Source organism: Ahaetulla prasina, chromosome 4 (genome assembly GCF_028640845.1).
Source record: "Ahaetulla prasina isolate Xishuangbanna chromosome 4, ASM2864084v1, whole genome shotgun sequence".
NCBI lineage: Eukaryota > Metazoa > Chordata > Lepidosauria > Squamata > Colubridae > Ahaetulla > Ahaetulla prasina.
Window position 1 is genome coordinate 51,045,356 of NC_080542.1, and position 18,463 is coordinate 51,063,818.

The 18,463-nt window shown below is 37.1% G+C and overlaps 1 protein-coding gene across 6 annotated transcripts in view; it reads right to left on the bottom strand.

The window, feature by feature from the left end:
• The window catches only part of USO1 (USO1 vesicle transport factor), a 61,731-nt gene that overhangs the window by 12,409 nt on the left and 30,859 nt on the right, over nucleotides 1-18,463 (bottom strand). For 5 of the 6 annotated variants that reach the window (XR_009154849.1, XM_058180447.1, XM_058180446.1 and 2 more), the window contains 8 exons: nucleotides 17,061-17,272; nucleotides 15,791-15,811; nucleotides 9,379-9,489; nucleotides 6,122-6,240; nucleotides 5,400-5,581; nucleotides 4,034-4,155; nucleotides 1,750-1,888; nucleotides 401-564 (listed from right to left, as the gene is read on the bottom strand). Coding sequence is in view for 5 of the 6 variants with exons in the window: in XM_058180447.1 (XP_058036430.1) it covers nucleotides 401-564; nucleotides 1,750-1,888; nucleotides 4,034-4,155; nucleotides 5,400-5,581; nucleotides 6,122-6,240; nucleotides 9,379-9,489; nucleotides 15,791-15,811; nucleotides 17,061-17,272 (1,070 nt within the window). In the remaining variant the exon portion in view is untranslated. The remainder of the gene's footprint in view (nucleotides 1-400; nucleotides 565-1,749; nucleotides 1,889-4,033; nucleotides 4,156-5,399; nucleotides 5,582-6,121; nucleotides 6,241-9,378; nucleotides 9,490-15,790; nucleotides 15,812-17,060; nucleotides 17,273-18,463) is intronic. The other variant, XM_058180448.1, reaches the window with a different exon arrangement.

The window sequence follows — 18,463 nt, forward strand, 5'->3', positions numbered from 1 at the left end:
GATTACATCATTAATGTCACAGGGAAGTTACCTGTAAAAACTGACTAAGGTAGGGAACAACCTTTAATAAATTATGTATCTGGCAATTATATGGCTCAACTATTTCATGAACCATGCTTTGGAACCTCTTTTTGAGATTAATAAGAGTTTTAGAAAGGCAGCCCTCTTAAGCTGTATTTAGGCTTGTGGTCTAGGTGCTCCTCATCCCCAACAGAAAGAATAAAAATGTACTACTTGGATATACTTTTTTCCCCTGATTTGAAGGAATTATGGTCTGCTGTGATTTGGGAGTAAGAAAGGAAACAATTTCTTAATCAACCTTTTAGATCTGATCATGAAAAACTGATGGTTTCAGACCAGATCGGAAGCCAATTACTGAGAATGAAACTTTACTGCTCACCAGGGTTTCAATCAAAGAATCCTTTTCCCTTAGCTGTTCTTGCAGTAATTCCAGTTTATGCTTCCATTCTTCCATTTCAATGTGCAATTTGCTGATTTCTTCTGATTGAACACCATTCATCTGAGCCATATCACTGTGGGAACTATGATGTTGATTGTCTTTTCCTATTAAGCATATTATAAAATGATTAACTTCTAGCATTTCAGATAGAAAATTAAAACATTTTTTCTTCAATGTATTTCAAAATTACAATTCCACTAGGAAATTAATGCAGAACTAAAATTAGACAACTGTATCAGAAAACTATTTATTGACTGTCAGACAGAGTAATGGAAACAGAAAAAATAGGATAAAATAGTAAATAAAACAGGACAAATAAATATATCATGAAGAATGATATTTAATATTGTTCTAAACATTTCATTTCTGAAACGAGCTTTCCTTAAGGCAAAACTTTGAAATATCGATATTTTATATAACTTATTTTACTGGTCAGTATCTGGTAATTGCTGAAATGCTTAGAAATGTACTAAATGGGGGAGGGGAAGGAGAGAGATATTCTGATTCTCTAAGATACCTTCTCTAAGAGTTTAAGTGGATGTGCATGGAAGATTCTTAGGACTATTTATATATAATATGAATAAAAGATTAATACACAAGAGTTGGATTACAGAAATATTTTGGTGTATCAGATTTATTAGCTGATCAACTGATTGATAGAAACTAAGATAAAGGAAAAGAAAAAAAATAAAGGAAAAGATGCCTTCTTTTCAAGCTCATAATATTCCTGCAGTTTTCTTAGCAGGATTACAAAAATCAGATGGTTACTGTCTTCTGTTAGAATGCTTTTTAAATTTTCCTGTAAAACCTACCGGGAATTGTCAACTGGTTTCCCCATCCTTAAACTAATTAAGCTCAACCCTGCTTAAGTTTTGAGACTGAACAATGTTAAGTAAGATATTACTAGCTGCTGACAGTGAAATATAAACAATAAATTTCTTAGCTTCTAAGGCAAGTGGGGAGGGATGGCACTGTGGGTCCAAACTGGTGCTATCAGCTAAAGCAACTGTTTAATTTATCTGTCTAAACTTTTCTTTCCACCACTATACCTCCCTTTGTTTTTTGGGGGGTTTCTTGAAAAAAATATTCCCACTTTATAAATGATAATCTTGATGAAACTCTGAGATTGACTCCAGGTACTTAAATAGTCCATTATCTGTTAATGATTACTGCCAATTCACCACATTCTTGAGCTGTTGAAAATATATGCAACACAACACAATTTAAATACCATGGCCTGCAAGTTATTCCTCAGGAAACACAACATAAAATACTATTAGCATTACTACCTAGCTGTATTTTAAGGAGGTTATATTGGTCCTTGTGTTGTTGGATTTGTGAAACTTGTTGCGTAACTGCTGTCTGCAATTGTTCATTTTGAATTTTAAATGATTCTATCTGTTTCTTCAATTCCTCAAGCTCCTGGTCCTTTAAAATAAAATAAAAAGAAACAAAATTAAGTTTGCATCCATTTATTTAACATAGATCTACTGTCTAATTATGCCTGGGACCTTGAATCTTTTACTAGATTTCTAACTGAGATGCTAAACTGAACAATTGTATTTGGTTAGTGCACTATAGATAAAAATAGTTTTGGGGATTCTCTGGAACATGGTAAAATAAAAAATGTATCAAGGACTAAACTATTCTACTTCTACCATTTACAGGTATTCATTAACTTAAGATGTAGCAACTGTTTATAACAGCACTAAAAAAATTATTTATAATTCATCCTCCTACTTATGTCTGTTGCATCTCTGTGATTATCTCTATGCTCATGGGAAGGAAATTCATATGCTTGGTAACTGGCATGTATTTATGACAATTCCAGTGTCCTTGAGTCACATAATCTCCAGCTGGTTTCTGACAAGCATAGTCAATGGGGGAAGCCAGAATTGCTTCACTTAATGAATGAGGCAAAATAGATCATAAATTCAGACACAGTCTGAATTTTAGGATAGGTGTTTCAGCCCAATTGTAGGCATAAGTCAAGGTCTATCTGTGCAATAAGAGGTCAGGTCCTCGTCGTGTCAAGAGGATATTCCAAAAAGTAATTCTGGAGAGAGTTTAGAAGATCTAAGGGGTCCTCACTTATTGATCATAATTGAGACTGGCAGCTTCACTACTCAATGACATTTTCCTAAAGTGAGAAATCATTACAATGGCAGTTTGTCAGTTCCATAAATTTTATGCATCAATAAAGAAGCAAATGAGATTTCAGTATATGGACAGTGTATGGACAGATTTTATTCCATACGTTGACATGTCGTAAATTGAGATCTATTAAATTGATAGTTATTTGATGCTATTTAATATACAAGTTTACAACATGCCACTTATAAAAGACAAGCCTCAGGCCTGCCAGAATTGAAATTACAATGAATAAGGGAAAGTATTAACTTATATGCCAAATTTATCATCAAAAGGTGCCTTTTGCTGCATTGCACATTTTTGGATATGTATGAGTTAAACTTCTCTTCAATATAATGTGTAACTTGGGCTTAAGATATGCTTCTTTAAATATGCACAATATTCCTGAGATTAAATGCAATTCACTTAAAACAAGATACATTATTTACCTGTACTCTAATGACATTTTTATAATGTGTCACTATGTTGACATGCTGTTCTAAAGTTTTTCACTACTTCTACCATTTACAGGTATTCATTAACTTAAGATGTAGCAACTGTTTATAACAGCACTAAAAAAATTATTTATAATTCATCCTCCTACTTATGTTTGTTGCATCTCTGTGATTATCTCTATGCTCATGGGAAGGAAATTCATATGCTTGGTAACTGGCATGTATTTATGACAATTCCAGTGTCCTTGAGTCACATAATCTCCAGCTGGTTTCTGACAAGCATAGTCAATGGGGGAAGCCAGAATTGCTTCACTTAATGAATGAGGCAAAATAGATCATAAATTCAGACACAGTCTGAATTTTAGGATAGGTGTTTCAGCCCAGTTGTAGGCATAAGTCAAGGTCTATCTGTGCAATAAGAGGTCAGGTCCTCGTCGTGTCAAGAGGATATTCCAAAAAGTAATTCTGGAGAGAGTTTAGAAGATCTAAGGGGTCCTCACTTATTGATCATAATTGAGACTGGCAGCTTCACTACTCAATGACATTTTCCTAAAGTGAGAAATCATTACAATGGCAGTTTGTCAATTCCATAAATTTTATGCATCAATAAAGAAGCAAATGAGATTTCAGTATATGGACAGTGTATGGACAGATTTTATTCCATACGTTGACATGTCGTAAATTGAGATCTATTAAATTGATAGTTATTTGATGCTATTTAATATACAAGTTTACAACATGTCACTTATAAAAGACAAGCCTCAGGCCTGCCAGAATTGAAATTACAATGAATAAGGGAAAGTATTAACTTATATGCCAAATTTATCATCAAAAGGTGCCTTTTGCTGCATTGCACATTTTTGGATATGTATGAGTTAAACTTCTCTTCAATATAATGTGTAACTTGGGCTTAAGATATGCTTCTTTAAATATGCACAATATTCCTGAGATTAAATACAATTCACTTAAAACAAGATACATTATTTACCTGTACTCTAATGACATTTTTATAATGTGTCACTATGTTGTCATGCTGTTCTAAAGTTTTTTTCACTTCTTCTTCCTTTTTATCTTCTTCACTTGACTTATAAACTGCCTTTGTTATAACTCCTGTAAAATGATTATTTGTAATATTAGACAATTTAAGTGAAATGTTGTAGCATTCTAGATGACTATAAAGATTCATAGTTTAAAGGGTGCCTTTTCATTAACTTGATAATGGCTATTCAGTATTTCTTAATCGCTCAGATTTTTTCTTTATTGTGCTAAAAATATTCTTATCCAATAATATCATTACTTTAAAATGGAAAAAAAGAGAGTTTGATAAAAAAATGTTCAATAAATAATGGATCAGGAAACATTTCTCAATCTTGTTGTGGGTTAACCAATCCTGTTGCAATGTTTAACACCCACCCACCCCAATTTCCCACTGAGTTTAACTCTCCACAATTGTTTCAAATTTAAATGAGTTTAATAAATAGTAGTACAATAATACATCACAAGCAGAATATATACTCTAGATTTCTGTGGAGAAATATGAAAGCCTCAGAAAGAACAAACCATTTTTTCTCAAGCCTTCTGCCCAAAACCGAAAATGAAAAAAAAACCCCTCACAAACTATACATTTGAAGAAAATTGCTGTTTCAAAATATTCGTATCAAATCATGAAATAAGACAAATATGCAAAAGGTTTATCTCAAAATAAGTGAAAATTTCAGAAGTCCATGAAAAATGAAGCAGAAGAAGCAGAGCCTGCTAAGGAACCCAGAAAATGAGACTATGGAGTTGTTTCATATGGCAACATTTGAATTCTGAGCTCTAGTGTCTCCTCTTCTCTACTTGGTTTTCAGTTTCTTTTGAAACATTAATCTTCTTTATGTATCTGTAATGTATAATTTACTTTATTTTGCCACAAAGTAAATGGTTTCTTCCTCCTTTCTCAAAATTAACTTTTTGCTAGCCTAATGGTCCTAAGCAGGTAAAAATGAATGAAGAGATGCTACATTTCATTGTATCCAGAAATCTACACCTCCATTGGTTACAAACTTTTTAAAAATTATATACTTTGCTTAATACTTCTTTAAAAATAAGAAATTGACCTCTTCTCTCTACATGGTGCAATAATAAAGGCTGTGAATGTATAATTTATCTGTTATTTTTTTCTCTGAATTTTCATCAGAATTTTCAGAAATTGTATACATTTAATCTATATAAAATTATTGATTTTGATGGCACAAGATTTTTGTTAAAAAAAGAATTAGAACTGCTGGTAAAATGTACTTTCTCCTTTTTCAAATGTAATACTTCAAGAAATAAACAAATAAAATCAGGAGAAATGATGTAATAAGGCTCACCTTCCAGTTCTTTCACCAGCTTTGTAAATTCATGATCAAACATCATATGATCAGGGCTAGAAAAGTTTGGCTGTGGTTTCTGAGCTGCTCGGGAATAGAATTCATGTTTGCTAATAAATCCCAATTTCTCAATAAAAATTTCCTTTCCAATCCTTTTTTCTATAAGCTGCTTTAGTTTTTCTCTAAAGAGGAAAACAAAATTATGTAATAATTCTAGCTGAAAAAAAATCCTCTTTTTAATTGTATCCCTGCCTCTCAAAATCTTATAGTTCTCTTTAATAAATAGAGGATAGAGAAAAAGAAGATTACAAGGTAAATAGTATGCAATAAGCCAAAATGATGAGGAAGAAAAGAAGATGCCTTCCGATCTTGTAGAGAAATCGATTTCAGTGTGAAATAAATTGAGACAAATTACAAAACAAAATCAAGCAATTTCAGAATATTAGAAACAATGAGAAGACAAACTAAACAATAGTTTAAAAAATAGTTATGTCTTATTTTGTTTTTTCAAGCCAACAGTATTCTTAAATATCATCGGAGAAACTCAGCCTCTAATTCGAATGACATTTTTTCAGTTTCAAACCTTTGGGGCCATAAAGTCTATAACAAATAATAAAAAAGCATGTATTTGCCTTAATTTATAAGGAAAGCTTATCTATTTCCTAATACAGTATATACAATGCAAAATATATTAAATGCAATATGAATGCCAATATACTCACTTTTTATAATTCTCAAGTGAATTGTCATTGTAATAAATGGAGATTCCTAGTAATAGAGCACATAATCCTTGAACCAGCTGCTCCTCTTCTCCAAGGTTTTCTGCTATTTGTCCTGTTAGCTACATATTTGGCTAAGGATGCTAGAGACTCAAATCCTTTTCTTTGCATCACATTTTAGAGTAAAAAGGTAACAATTTCCTTGATTTATTTTGACTGAATGGCCATGTCAATGCAGGTATCTTAACATCTGTTTGTTTGTTCATTTGTTAATTTATTCAATTTCTATGGCCACCCATCTCATTCAATGACTCCATACCAATACCAAGTGGCTTTCCTTCTTTCATAAAACATACTTATCAACTTGGCTACAGCTTTTAGACTTCATGGGGGCTTCTTCTCTTAAATTAGAACTAATATAACTTTTCAACATCAGCTTGTCTTGAGCCAGGTTTTTATCTTTATAACTTAACTGCAAAACAATCAGTTGTTTATTCATTTAATCAAAGCAAATTTAATGAAATAGTTATTATACCATAACAGAAACATGCAGCGTGCCAATTTTAACAGAGGAAAGTAAAAATCTATTTATCTATTTCCATGACGGCCTTGGACCTGACGCAAGTAGTTGATGGCCCTACCCACACTGGGGGTGGTACACTCGATTTGATTTTTGTCTCTGGTCAGTGGTTGAGAGATCTGGACTTAAAGGAAATAGTCATCGAACCTTTGTCATGGTCAGATCACTCTCTCCTTCGCCTAGACTTTCTGACCGCCACCCAACACCGCAGGGAGACGGAGCCGATGCGTTGGTTCCGTCCCAGGCGCCTGATGGACCCGGAGAGGTTCCGGACGGAGCTTGGGCCATTCCCTGAGGGTCTGGCTCACGGCACGTCTGAGGAACTTGTTGCGGCCTGGGAACGGGCCGCGGCGGGGGCCTTAGATCGTGTCGTGCCTTTGCGGCCTCTGACCCGGCGCAGGTCCCAACCGGCTCCCTGGTTCTCCGAGGAGCTGAGGGGGATGAAGCGCCGGAGAAGACGCCTAGAGAGTTCCTGGAGGTCTAGCCGTTCAGAGGCTGATCGGACACTAGTGAAGTCCTATACAAGGACTTACCTAGTGGCATTGAGGGAAGCGAGGCGTTGCTACGCCTCCTCCCTCATTGCGTCGGCAGATAACCGCCCAGCCGCCCTGTTCCGGGTGACTCGTTCCCTTCTTCACCAGGGGGAGCGGGATGACCCGCTGCAGGGACGTGCTGAGGAGTTTAACGGTTATCTATACGATAAAATCGTTCAGCTTCGGGACGGGTTGGACCAAGATTGCGGTGACTCAGGTGAGGCGTCCGAGGGTGGTCTTGGTGACATTGTCTGGGATGAGTTTGACCCTGTGGCTCCCGAGGACATGGACAGGTTGTTGGGTAGACTGAATGCCACCACGTGTTTACTGGACCCTGCCCCTCCTGGCTGGTGCTGGCCACTCAGGAGGTGACACGAGGCTGGCTCCAGGCGATTACGATCGCTTCTTTGGTGGAGGGCGTCTTTCCGGCCGCCTTGAAAGAGGCGGTGGTGAGACCCCTCCTTAAGAAGCCTTCCCTGGACCCGGCTGTTTTAGGTAATTATCGTCCGGTCTCCAACCTTCGCTTCGCGGCGAAGGTTGTAGAGAGTATGGTGGCATATCAGTTTCCCCTGCACCTGGATGAAACCGTCTATCTAGACCTGCTCCAGTCCGGTTTCCGCCTGGTTACAGCACAGAGACGGCTTTGGTCGCGTTGGTGGATGATCTCTGGAGGGCCAGGGATAGGGGTTGTTCCTCTGCCCTGGTCCTATTAGACCTCTCAGCGGCTTTCGATACCATCGACCATGGTATCCTGCTGCGCCGGCTGGAGGGATTGGGAGTGGAGGCACCGCTTATCGGTGGTTCTCCTCCTATCTCTCCGACCGGTCGCAGTCGGTGTTGACAGGGGGCAGAGGTCACCCCGAGGCGCCTCACTTGTGGGGTGCCGCAGGGTCGATCCTCTCGCCTTCTGTTTAACATCTACATGAAGCCGCTGGGTGAGATCATCAGTGGTTTCGCGTGAGGTATCAGCTGTACGCGGATGACACCCAGCTGTACCTTTCACGCGGACCACCCCAACGGTTATCAAGTGCTGTCCCGTGTCTGGAGGCTGTACGGGTCTGGATGGGGAGAAACAGGCTCAAGCTCAATCCTCCAAGACAGAGTGGCTGTGGATGCCGCATCCCGCACAGTCAGCTAAATCGCGGCTGACCATCGGTGGCGAGTCATTGGCCCCGATGGAGGGTGCGAACTTAGGCGCCCTCCTGGATGAACGGCTGTCTTTGGAAGATCATTTGACGGCCGCTCCAGGAGAGCGTTTTACCAGGTTCGCCTGGTGCGCCAGTTGCGCCTTTCTGGACCGGGATGCCCTGTGCACAGTCACCACGCACTCGTGACGTCTCGCCTGGATTACTGCAATGCTCTCACATGGGGCTCCTTGAAGGGCATCCGGAGGCTGCAGTTAGTCCAGAATGCGGCTGCGCTGGTGATAGAGGAGCCTCGTGGCTCCCGTATAACACCCATCCTGCGCAGACTGCACTGGCTACCTGTGGCCTTCCGGTGCGCTTCAAGGTTTTGGTGACCACCTTTAAAGCGCTCCATGGCATAGGGCCGGGTTATCTACGGGACCGCCTACTGCTACCGAATACCTCTCACCGACCCGTGCGCTCTCACAGAGAGGGACTCCTCAGGGTGCCGTCAGCAAGGCAATGTCGTCTGGCGACGCCCAGGGGAAGGGCCTTCTCTGTGGGGGCTCCCACCCTCTGGAATGAACTGCCCCCAGGACTTCGTCAGCTTCCGGACCTTCGGACCTTCCGCCGTGAGCTTAAAACATACCTATTTAACTGCGCAGGACTGAGTTAGTTTTTAGTTTGTGGGTTTTAACTTGGGTTTTAATTTTTTATATTTTTAATTATTAGGCTTTTGAATAAGTTTTTTAATTGTTTTTAGAATTGTATTTATTGCTTTTAAATGCCTGTAAACCGCCCTGAGTCCTTTGGGAGATAGGGCGGTATATAAATATAAACAATAAATAAATAAATAAATAAATGTGAGATATTTTAATAATAATAAATGTCAAAATTGCAAACATTTGCTACATCATTGAAAGAAACATATCTTTTAGTGAATTGTCACTTCTCTCCTTCAATTGAAATATTATATAATTTACTACAGTGAAGCATTAAATGGTAATTCTTTTAAAAGGATACAAATGGAATATTTGCTGAATTGTGAAGAAAATGTGTGACAGCGATGGGGCAATTGCTTAGCCATGTGCAAAGCAGCATTAATAATCCAACCCTTGTCTGCACTTTGCTTCCCTGGAAAAAACAAAAACAAATGTTATCTCTGTTTGCATCACTTTTATATCTTGCCCCATATTTTGATTCATAATTTTCAAAGTCAACAATCAATCAATCAAAACCATTCCCTAAAAATGAGGGATGCACAGGCCTAGGAGAAAATTGAAATACAATAAATTTTCAGAAAAAACAATCAGGAATAAAATATCAAGGTAACCTGATAAGAACTGTACATCCTTAGTATCTGCAATTGGAAAAGAAAATTATTATGAAGAGTGGGCTAGAGATTATTGCTATCAGCTAGAAAAGGAGGTTGGATGAAAGTAAATCTTGACTTTATTGTGTAGTAGCAATCCTATCCGGCTTACTACACAACTTTTATAATAGGCAACCTAATGGCTTAGGGCCTGGGTACTTACGGGACCGCCTGCTGTTACCACATGCCTCCCACCGACCCGTACGCTCTCACAGAGAGGGACTTCTCAGGGTGCCGTCCGCCAAGCAATGTCAGCTGGCGGCCCCCAGGGGAAGGTCCTTCTCTGTGGGGGCTCCCACACTCTGGAACGAACTTCCCCCGGGTTTACGCCAAATACCTGACCTTCGGACCTTTCGCCGCGAACTGAAGACACATCTTTTCATTCGCGCGGGGCTGGCTTAAATTTTATGGATTTTATAGTTTTTATCATTAATTTTAAATGGGGTTTTAGTTTCTATATATTCTAAATTTTTAGGCAAATTATAATAAGTTTTTTAATCTTGTATTTTATATAATATTGTCTTGTCTGTTTTTATTTGCCTGTACACCGCCCTGAGTCCTTCGGGAGAAGGGCGGTATAAAAATCAAATAAATAAATAAATAAATAAATAAAATAATAACCAAACACATATTGCTGCGATTCTGTGAATGCTACAATTCAGTCCACCACTGACGGGACCACTCTCCTACTTTTGCCTTGTTCAAGCTTTCTATATAACTAAAAAGACAAGACCGTATAATAATTTAATACTGCATTATTGAAGATGTTATCAAGTTGGCTAATGAAACTTTTGCAAGAAAACAACCAAGCTCAGAGAGCACCAAGAATTCCACATTAAAAATAACACAAACCATAGCAGAATAATATGATTTTAAAAAGGAAGATTATGAATCAAGGATAGAAAGGGAACTGAATTACCAGATATACAGTATATCCTTATTGTCTATTGCTACACTCTGTGTGTAGCTGCACAAAATTTAGTTACATTATGCATACAGCAGGCTGTCTCTCTCAAAATAAAAAGATGAGAAGGAATTCATCTGGTCACCCGGAAAAAATATTTAAAAGGAATAATAAGTTTATTATGTAGATCCATACAGTATTTATGGTACAACAAGACAAAACTGTGTCAAGAGTAAGATTGATGCAATTCACTTAACAACCATCTTCCTTAGCTATGGAAATTTTGGCCAAAATTCTGGTCCTAAATTGAGGATTTGTACATGAGGGCAAGTATGACATTATTTCCATTACTTGGTAGGATGAAACCTAGGTCTGGAATATACAGGTAGAAAGGTTTAAATTGTTCAAAAGAAATAGACCTAATAAAAGAAGAAGTGGAGTTGCATCATTTAGAAGAAATAACTACACCTACTGGTATATATAAATTTTTAAAAAGGATGAAAATCTTCTTGAATGCATTTGGGTTAATATAAAAGGAAAAAGTAATGATACTGCCATATCTGTATACTATAGGACACCCAACCAATCAGAGGAAATAGACAAACTTTCTGTTAATCACATAGCTACAATGTGCAGGAAGCACACTAGAATAATAATGAGAAATTTTAACTACCCCAACATCTATGGGGAGACAAACTCTGCACCAAGTGGAAGATCAGATGGGTTCCTGACAAACCTAAGAGACAACTTTTTCACCCAAAAGGCAGAGGCAGACACTAGAGGTCAGCTATACTGGACTTAATCTTTAGTAACAGAGATGAAATGACAGAAGGGATTGATACTGCAAGAACTCTGGGGGAAAGTAACCATGTCATGTTGGAATTTAACATAACCCGGGCACCCGCAAAGTCATACTAATGTTTCAGACTTTAGATTTTAACAAATTTAGAGAACTTGGGAAGGATGAAAATTTCAAACGGAAAAACAACTCAAGAATCTCTGAAAAAGGAGAGTGTAAAAGCCCAGTCTAACAGTATCACTGAGAAAGAAAAATAAAAGAGACCCCAGATGAAACCAGCATAGTTGCATAAGGAACTCTTTGATAAACTGAAAGACAAATTAAAGTTCGGAACAAACTAAAACTTGAATAGGTATGTATGTACACACACACACTCTCTCTCTCTCTCTTACGTGTATGTATGTGTGTGTATGTGTATATATATTTATCAATGTGTAAAAAACAAGAAAAATGTCAAGGAAGCAAGTAGTTAATATTGGGATTCAGGGAGAAATTGTATTTGCTTAATTTATTCTTTGCATGTTTTTCCACAAAAGGAAAAAAATAATCCAACCTAACAATAACAGTACCACAAAAGACAGATTAGGAATACAAGTCAAAAAAGGGGAAAAAATAAACCCAGGAAATTTCAGACCAATCAGCATGACATCGATACCTGAGAAGATTCTGGAAAAGTTAATTAAGCAATGTATCACCAAACATCCAGAAACAAGCAAAGTTATTACCAGAAGGCAACATGGGTTTGTCAAAAATCAATCATGCCAGATAAACCTTATTATATTCTTTGACAAAGTGACTAAGTTACTGGACCAGAAATTGCTGTGGACATAGTTTACTTGGACTTCAGTAAGGTATTTGATAATATAGACCACAAATCTATTACTGAGTAAGATAGCAAAATGTAGGATAGATAGAATCTCCACCAGATGAATTTGTAACTGGTTGATCAACCACACTCAATTTGAGGTCCTCAAGGGAATGACATCTACATGGCAGGAAGTATTCTTCAAATCTTCCTAAACAATTTAGATGAAGGGTAGAAGAGGAACTCATCAAATCTGTAGAGAACACCAAACTGAAGGGAATAGCCTTAGCATAGATTTTAGAAAATAGGCTCGGGATCCAGAAGAATCTTGATAGATTTCAACAGTAGATCCTATCCAACAAAATATAATTTGGTGGTGAGAAAAATAAGATGTTACATGTATTTCTTTTCTTAGGTAAGAAAAGCTAAATGCACAAGTTTAGAAGAGGTGACTCAACAGCAGTAATTGTGAGAGGGATGTAGGAATTCTAGTGGACAGCCACTTAAATATGAGCCAGCAGTATGCCAAAGCTGCCAAAAGTCAACACAGCCGAAGGCTACATCAACAGAGGAATAATATCAAGGTCACATGATACTATACTAGCAGCTTTAGTACTGCTTTATAATGCAGAGACCACCCTTTATAAGATCACACTTGGATTACTGCATCCAGTTTTAGTCATCATAATATAAAAAACTCCTACCCTCAAAACGACGCTATAGAGCACTGCACACCAGAACAACTAGACACAAGAACAGTTTTTTCCCGAAGGCCATCACTCTGCTAAACAAATAATTCCCTCAACACTGTCAGACTATTTACTGAATCTGCACTACTATTAATCGTTTCATAGCTCCCATCACCAATCTCTTTCCACTTATGACTGTATGACTATAACTTGTTGCTGGCAATCCTTATGATTTATATTGATATATTGATCATCAATTGTGTTGTAAATGTTGTACCTTGATGAACGTATCTTTTCTTTTATGTAACACTGAGAGCATATGCACCAAGACAAATTCCTTGTGTGTCCAATCACACTTGGCCAATAAAATTCTATTCTATTCTATTCTAAAAAAAAAGATGTTCAGAAAAAGTGAAGTGAAAAGTAATAAATTTAGCCTGAAAATCAGAAATGTGAGAAAGATATTCAAAATTGTTCCTTTGAATCTTGTACAAAAGGGAATAAAAAAAATTCTACCAGATTTTCAAAATTCTGTTACTGTGGCCAACTGCAATAATGTGGATTTCTAAGATTTTTTTTTTCTTTTGTGGTGACTGCTTCCTGATTTGGTGTACTTCAATGGAATTACACCACCTAAAACACTAGTATCATGCTGAGAGAACTTGTTAGGCTAAATATAATTACTTCTAGACAATATTTTTATCATTCACTTCTAAAACCATTTGGAAGGTGAAAGAAAGATTAAAAAGCCCTTCTGTGCTTCTTTTTTATTTTATAGGTTACAGCTGCAACATCCACTTGCTTTAAAAAGATGTAGCCACATGCTATCTTCATGTTTCCCTATAATCTGAAGCTATTTTTATAAAAAGAAAATAAAAATGATTATATAGGTTTAACAGGTAAATGTTTCAATAGTTATACTCAATAAGAATATTTGTATTTTTTAAATCTATTCCTGACTATTTCTATCTGGTTTCAATATTTAAAAAAAGTACTTTAGGTTTTACTTTACTTTTTACATCTTTTTACTTTAAATAGCTGATAGTTTTTTATTAGCAATAGATTTTGCAACTGCCTTTTGTCAACTGCATTTTTGTTGATTAATATCTTGTCTTTACTATTTACAAATAATGCAGCAAATGTATCCAACATATCTTCCACCTATTTTTTCCATATATCCCTGTGAGGTAAGTCAGGCTAAGAGACTAACAGCCCTAAGGTCACCCAGCTGGTTTTCATGACTAAGATAGGACATGAACTCATGGGCTCTTGCTTTCTAGCCTGGCACACTTTAACCACTACATCAAACTGTCTTTCTGTTCTGTTCTTCTGTTTCATTTATAACTTAAGCAAAAAACTTTACAAAATGTAAAAGCATTCAATATATAAATTTTATCCTGCATTTTCAGCAGAAAATACTAATCAAGGAGAATGAATCACTTAATAAAACAAAATTTAATCTGAAAATAATTTAATTAAAAGTAGGATGAACACTAGTCTGAAATACCATGGTTTGGAAACACCTAATTTTTTTTTAATCTTCTATCTGGTTATGAACAGAAAGGAAGTACTCATTAAACTTTGCAGAAAACAAATACTGAATTTACACTAAAAGAAGACAAAAGAAGTCAAACTACATTTAGTACCCACTGGTTATGCAAGGACTCTTGGGAGAAAGAAAAGCACCCATAACAACCATGTTTCCCTTATCAGTCACCAAAAACACCAAGAGATAGACAGTTTGTTACTAGAAATAACACCAAGCAACAGGCACAAACTGTAAGTACAAAAAAACACCCTCAAACAGTTAATTCATAAAACACAGCAAAGTTGAGATAGCAGATAGACCCTGCTACAATGAAAGGAACGCCTTGCGTTCATCAATACATACCCGTCTGTCGATCTTATCACCCTGTGAACCATACATTAAATATTACAAAGGAATGCTGCAGGATGTTAAAATAACTACAATACTGTACAGAAGTAAGTTATTTTCGATTTTCATTAATCTGAACAAGTCTGCGTCTATGTATATGGATGACATAGAAGTGTACACATTTTTTTAAAAAACCCAAATAGCAATAGCAGTTCCTTTTCAGAACAAATATTTTTGAATGAGATGAAAAATTAATACTGAAATTTGTTGTTATATATAGTTTAACATCAGCCAAATGAGGTTTGATTGGTTTCTAGGATTTTACTTCATTTAAATCTAATTACCTACTCATTTGTTTTCAAATCTGTTTGCATACAAACAATGGAATAAGGTTCATAACAATTTTCCATGCTGCTCTGAAGGAAAAAAAATATTTTTATTGTATTAAAAAATATGCAAGAGAAATCATTTTCCTCCATCCTAAATGTATACACAATTTGTTTGTGTATACAATTGTTTGAAGCATAGCATGTTCTACAAACTAATAACAAAATTTAATCTGAAAATAATTTAATTAAAAGTAGGATGAACACTAGTCTGAAATACCATGGTTTGGAAACACCTAAATTTTTTTAAATCTTCTATCTGGTTATGAACAGAAAGGAAGTACTCATTAAACTTTGCAGAAAACAAATACTGAATTTACACTAAAAGAAGACAAAAGAAGTCAAACTACATTTAGTACCCACTGGTTATGCAAGGACTCTTGGGAGAAAGAAAAGCACCCATAGCAACCATGTTTCCCTTATCAGTCACCAAAAACACCAAGAGATAGACAGTTTGTTACTAGAAATAACACCAAGCAACAGGCACAAACTGTAAGTACAAAAAAACACCCTCAAACAGTTAATTCATAAAACACAGCAAAGTTGAGATAGCAGATAGACCCTGCTACAATGAAAGGAACGCCTTGCGTTCATCAATACATACCCGTCTGTCGATCTTATCACCCTGTGAACCATACATTAAATATTACAAAGGAATGCTGCAGGATGTTAAAATAACTACAATACTGTACAGAAGTAAGTTATTTTCGATTTTCATTAATCTGAACAAGTCTGCGTCTATGTATATGGATGACATAGAAGTGTACACATTTTTTTAAAAAACCCAAATAGCAATAGCAGTTCCTTTTCAGAACAAATATTTTTGAATGAAATGAAAAATTAATACTGAAATTTGTTGTTATATATAGTTTAACATCAGCCAAATGAGGTTTGATTGGTTTCTAGGGATTTTACTTCATTTAAATCTAATTACCTACTCATTTGTTTTCAAATCTGTTTGCATACAAACAATGGAATAAGGTTCATAACAATTTTCCATGCTGCTCTGAAGGAAAAAAAATATTTTTATTGTATTAAAAAATATGCAAGAGAAATCATTTTCCTCCATCCTAAATGTATACACAATTTGTTTGTGTATACAATTGTTTGAAGCATAGCATGTTCTACAAACTAATAACAAAAGGATTGAAAGTCGATGTAAAGACCATTTATATTGGTATTTTGTATTATTGATAAATTCATAAGAAGGCAAGCCCACATGTAGTCTCAATAAATGGCCAAGGTTTTTTGTACACATTTATTTCTTGGCTTCCTACATTCACAGTTCAAATATTTACCATTGCTCTGATTATGAAAAAAACAAAAGCACATACTATTTTTGCCTTACCTTTCAGTCCCTTATTTCAGTTTTTACTTCCTTCAAGAATGTACCATATATATCAGATTACACATGCATTTCTGAGTCTTTACAATCTGATTCTTTACAATATACTTTTGCTTTCCTTATGGCATTCAAAGCATAACAAACACTCCTCCAATATTTCCTCTCTTTAGTTCTATGAGATAGATTGGACTGACAGAGCTTCCATAGTTGAGGACAGATTTAAATTTGGATCTTCTTGGTCCGAATTCAGTGCAATCACACCACACTATTATTTTCCACATATTTCCATATATGTTAGGCACAGACATTACTTATATCCCAGCAAACAATTAGTTTTGATCATTCTAATCATTAGTTCTATCCCCAATTAACGGAAAACACTATATATTAAAAGCAACAGTTTGTGTCTGTAATAGTAAATGTAATAATCAACATATTTTATAACAACTCTCTTTTTAAAGAATATTTCTTTATGGACACTTTTAAAATGGTTCAGGGGTATGAAAGTTACAGGTTCATTATGCTGTACCTGAGACAGAATGTTAGTGCACTGCTGAAGTAAGGACACTGGAGGATTTCCAATACTAGTGGCTAGCTGTACCCGTAGCAGCTGTTCCTTTAGAATGGCATTTTCTTGCAAAGCATGGGCCAATGCTACAGCTGCACACCAATTTGAAACAGAATCTGTAGAAAAGAGTCCTCCACAAAGAAGTTGGCCAGCTGAGACAGAATTTCCAGTAGCTGTAAAATAAGCAGTCAATTTATTGACAGGACTATTTCAGACATGTTCACCTATATAAAGCTTTTGAAAATATCTGAGAGATTATCTAATGCAGGAATGTTTTGACCTTGATGGGAGGCTTCAGAGTATAGCCAATTGAAATGGTGGGGAAAAAATGCGTGGACCTATTTTGGGCAGCTATGCAGGAGTTGTTGGTCTGCTGTCAGCAGGATTTTATACTGCACACCGGCCAGCTGGTCTTCACACGCACATGCGCACCAGAAACCGGAAGACCAGGTGTCCAGTGCGCATGCGCACACTGGAAACCAGAAGATCATCTTCCCAATGCGCGCATACACACCAGGGGCGGCTGTTCTTCCGATTTCTGGCACTTGGTGCCAAAAATGTTTGCCAACACTATTTATTTATTTATTTATTTATTTATTATTTAAATTTATATACCGCCCTATCTCCCGAAAGGACTCAGGGCGGTTTACAGGCATATAAAACATCAGTATACAAAATTAAAATAATCTTTAAAAAACTTATTCCAGTGCCCTATCATTTAAAATAGAAATATAAATATTAAAATCAATTTAAAACCCCTATAAAATTTAAAATCTAAGCCAGTCCTGCACAGATGAATAAATGTGTCTTGAGCTCGCGACGGAAGGTTCGAAGGTCCGGAAGTTGACGGAGTCCTGGGGAGCTCGTTCCAGAGGCGGAGCCCCACAGAGAAGGCCCTTCCTCTGGGCGGCGCCAGACGACACTGCCTAGCTGACGGCACCCTGAGGAGTCCCTCTCTGTGAGAGCGCACGGGTCGGTGAGAGGTATCTGGTCGCAGTAGGCGGTCCCAGATAACCCGCCCTATGCCATGGAGCGCTTTAAAGGTGGTCACCAAAACCTTGAAGCGCACCGAAGGCCACAGGTAGCCAGTGCAGCCTGCGCAGGATGGGTGTTGCGGGAGCCACGAGGGCTCCATCTATCACCCGCGCAGCCGCATTCTGACTAACTGTAGCCTCCGGATGCCCTTCAAGGAGCCCCATGTAGAGAGCGTTGCAGTAATCCAGGCGAGACGTCACGAGGCGTGAGTGACCGTGCATAGGGCCTCCCGGTCCAGAAAGGCGCAACTGGCGCACCAGGCGAACCTGGTAGAACGCTCTCCTGGAGACGGCCGTCAAATGATCTTCTAGAGACAGCCGCTCATCCAG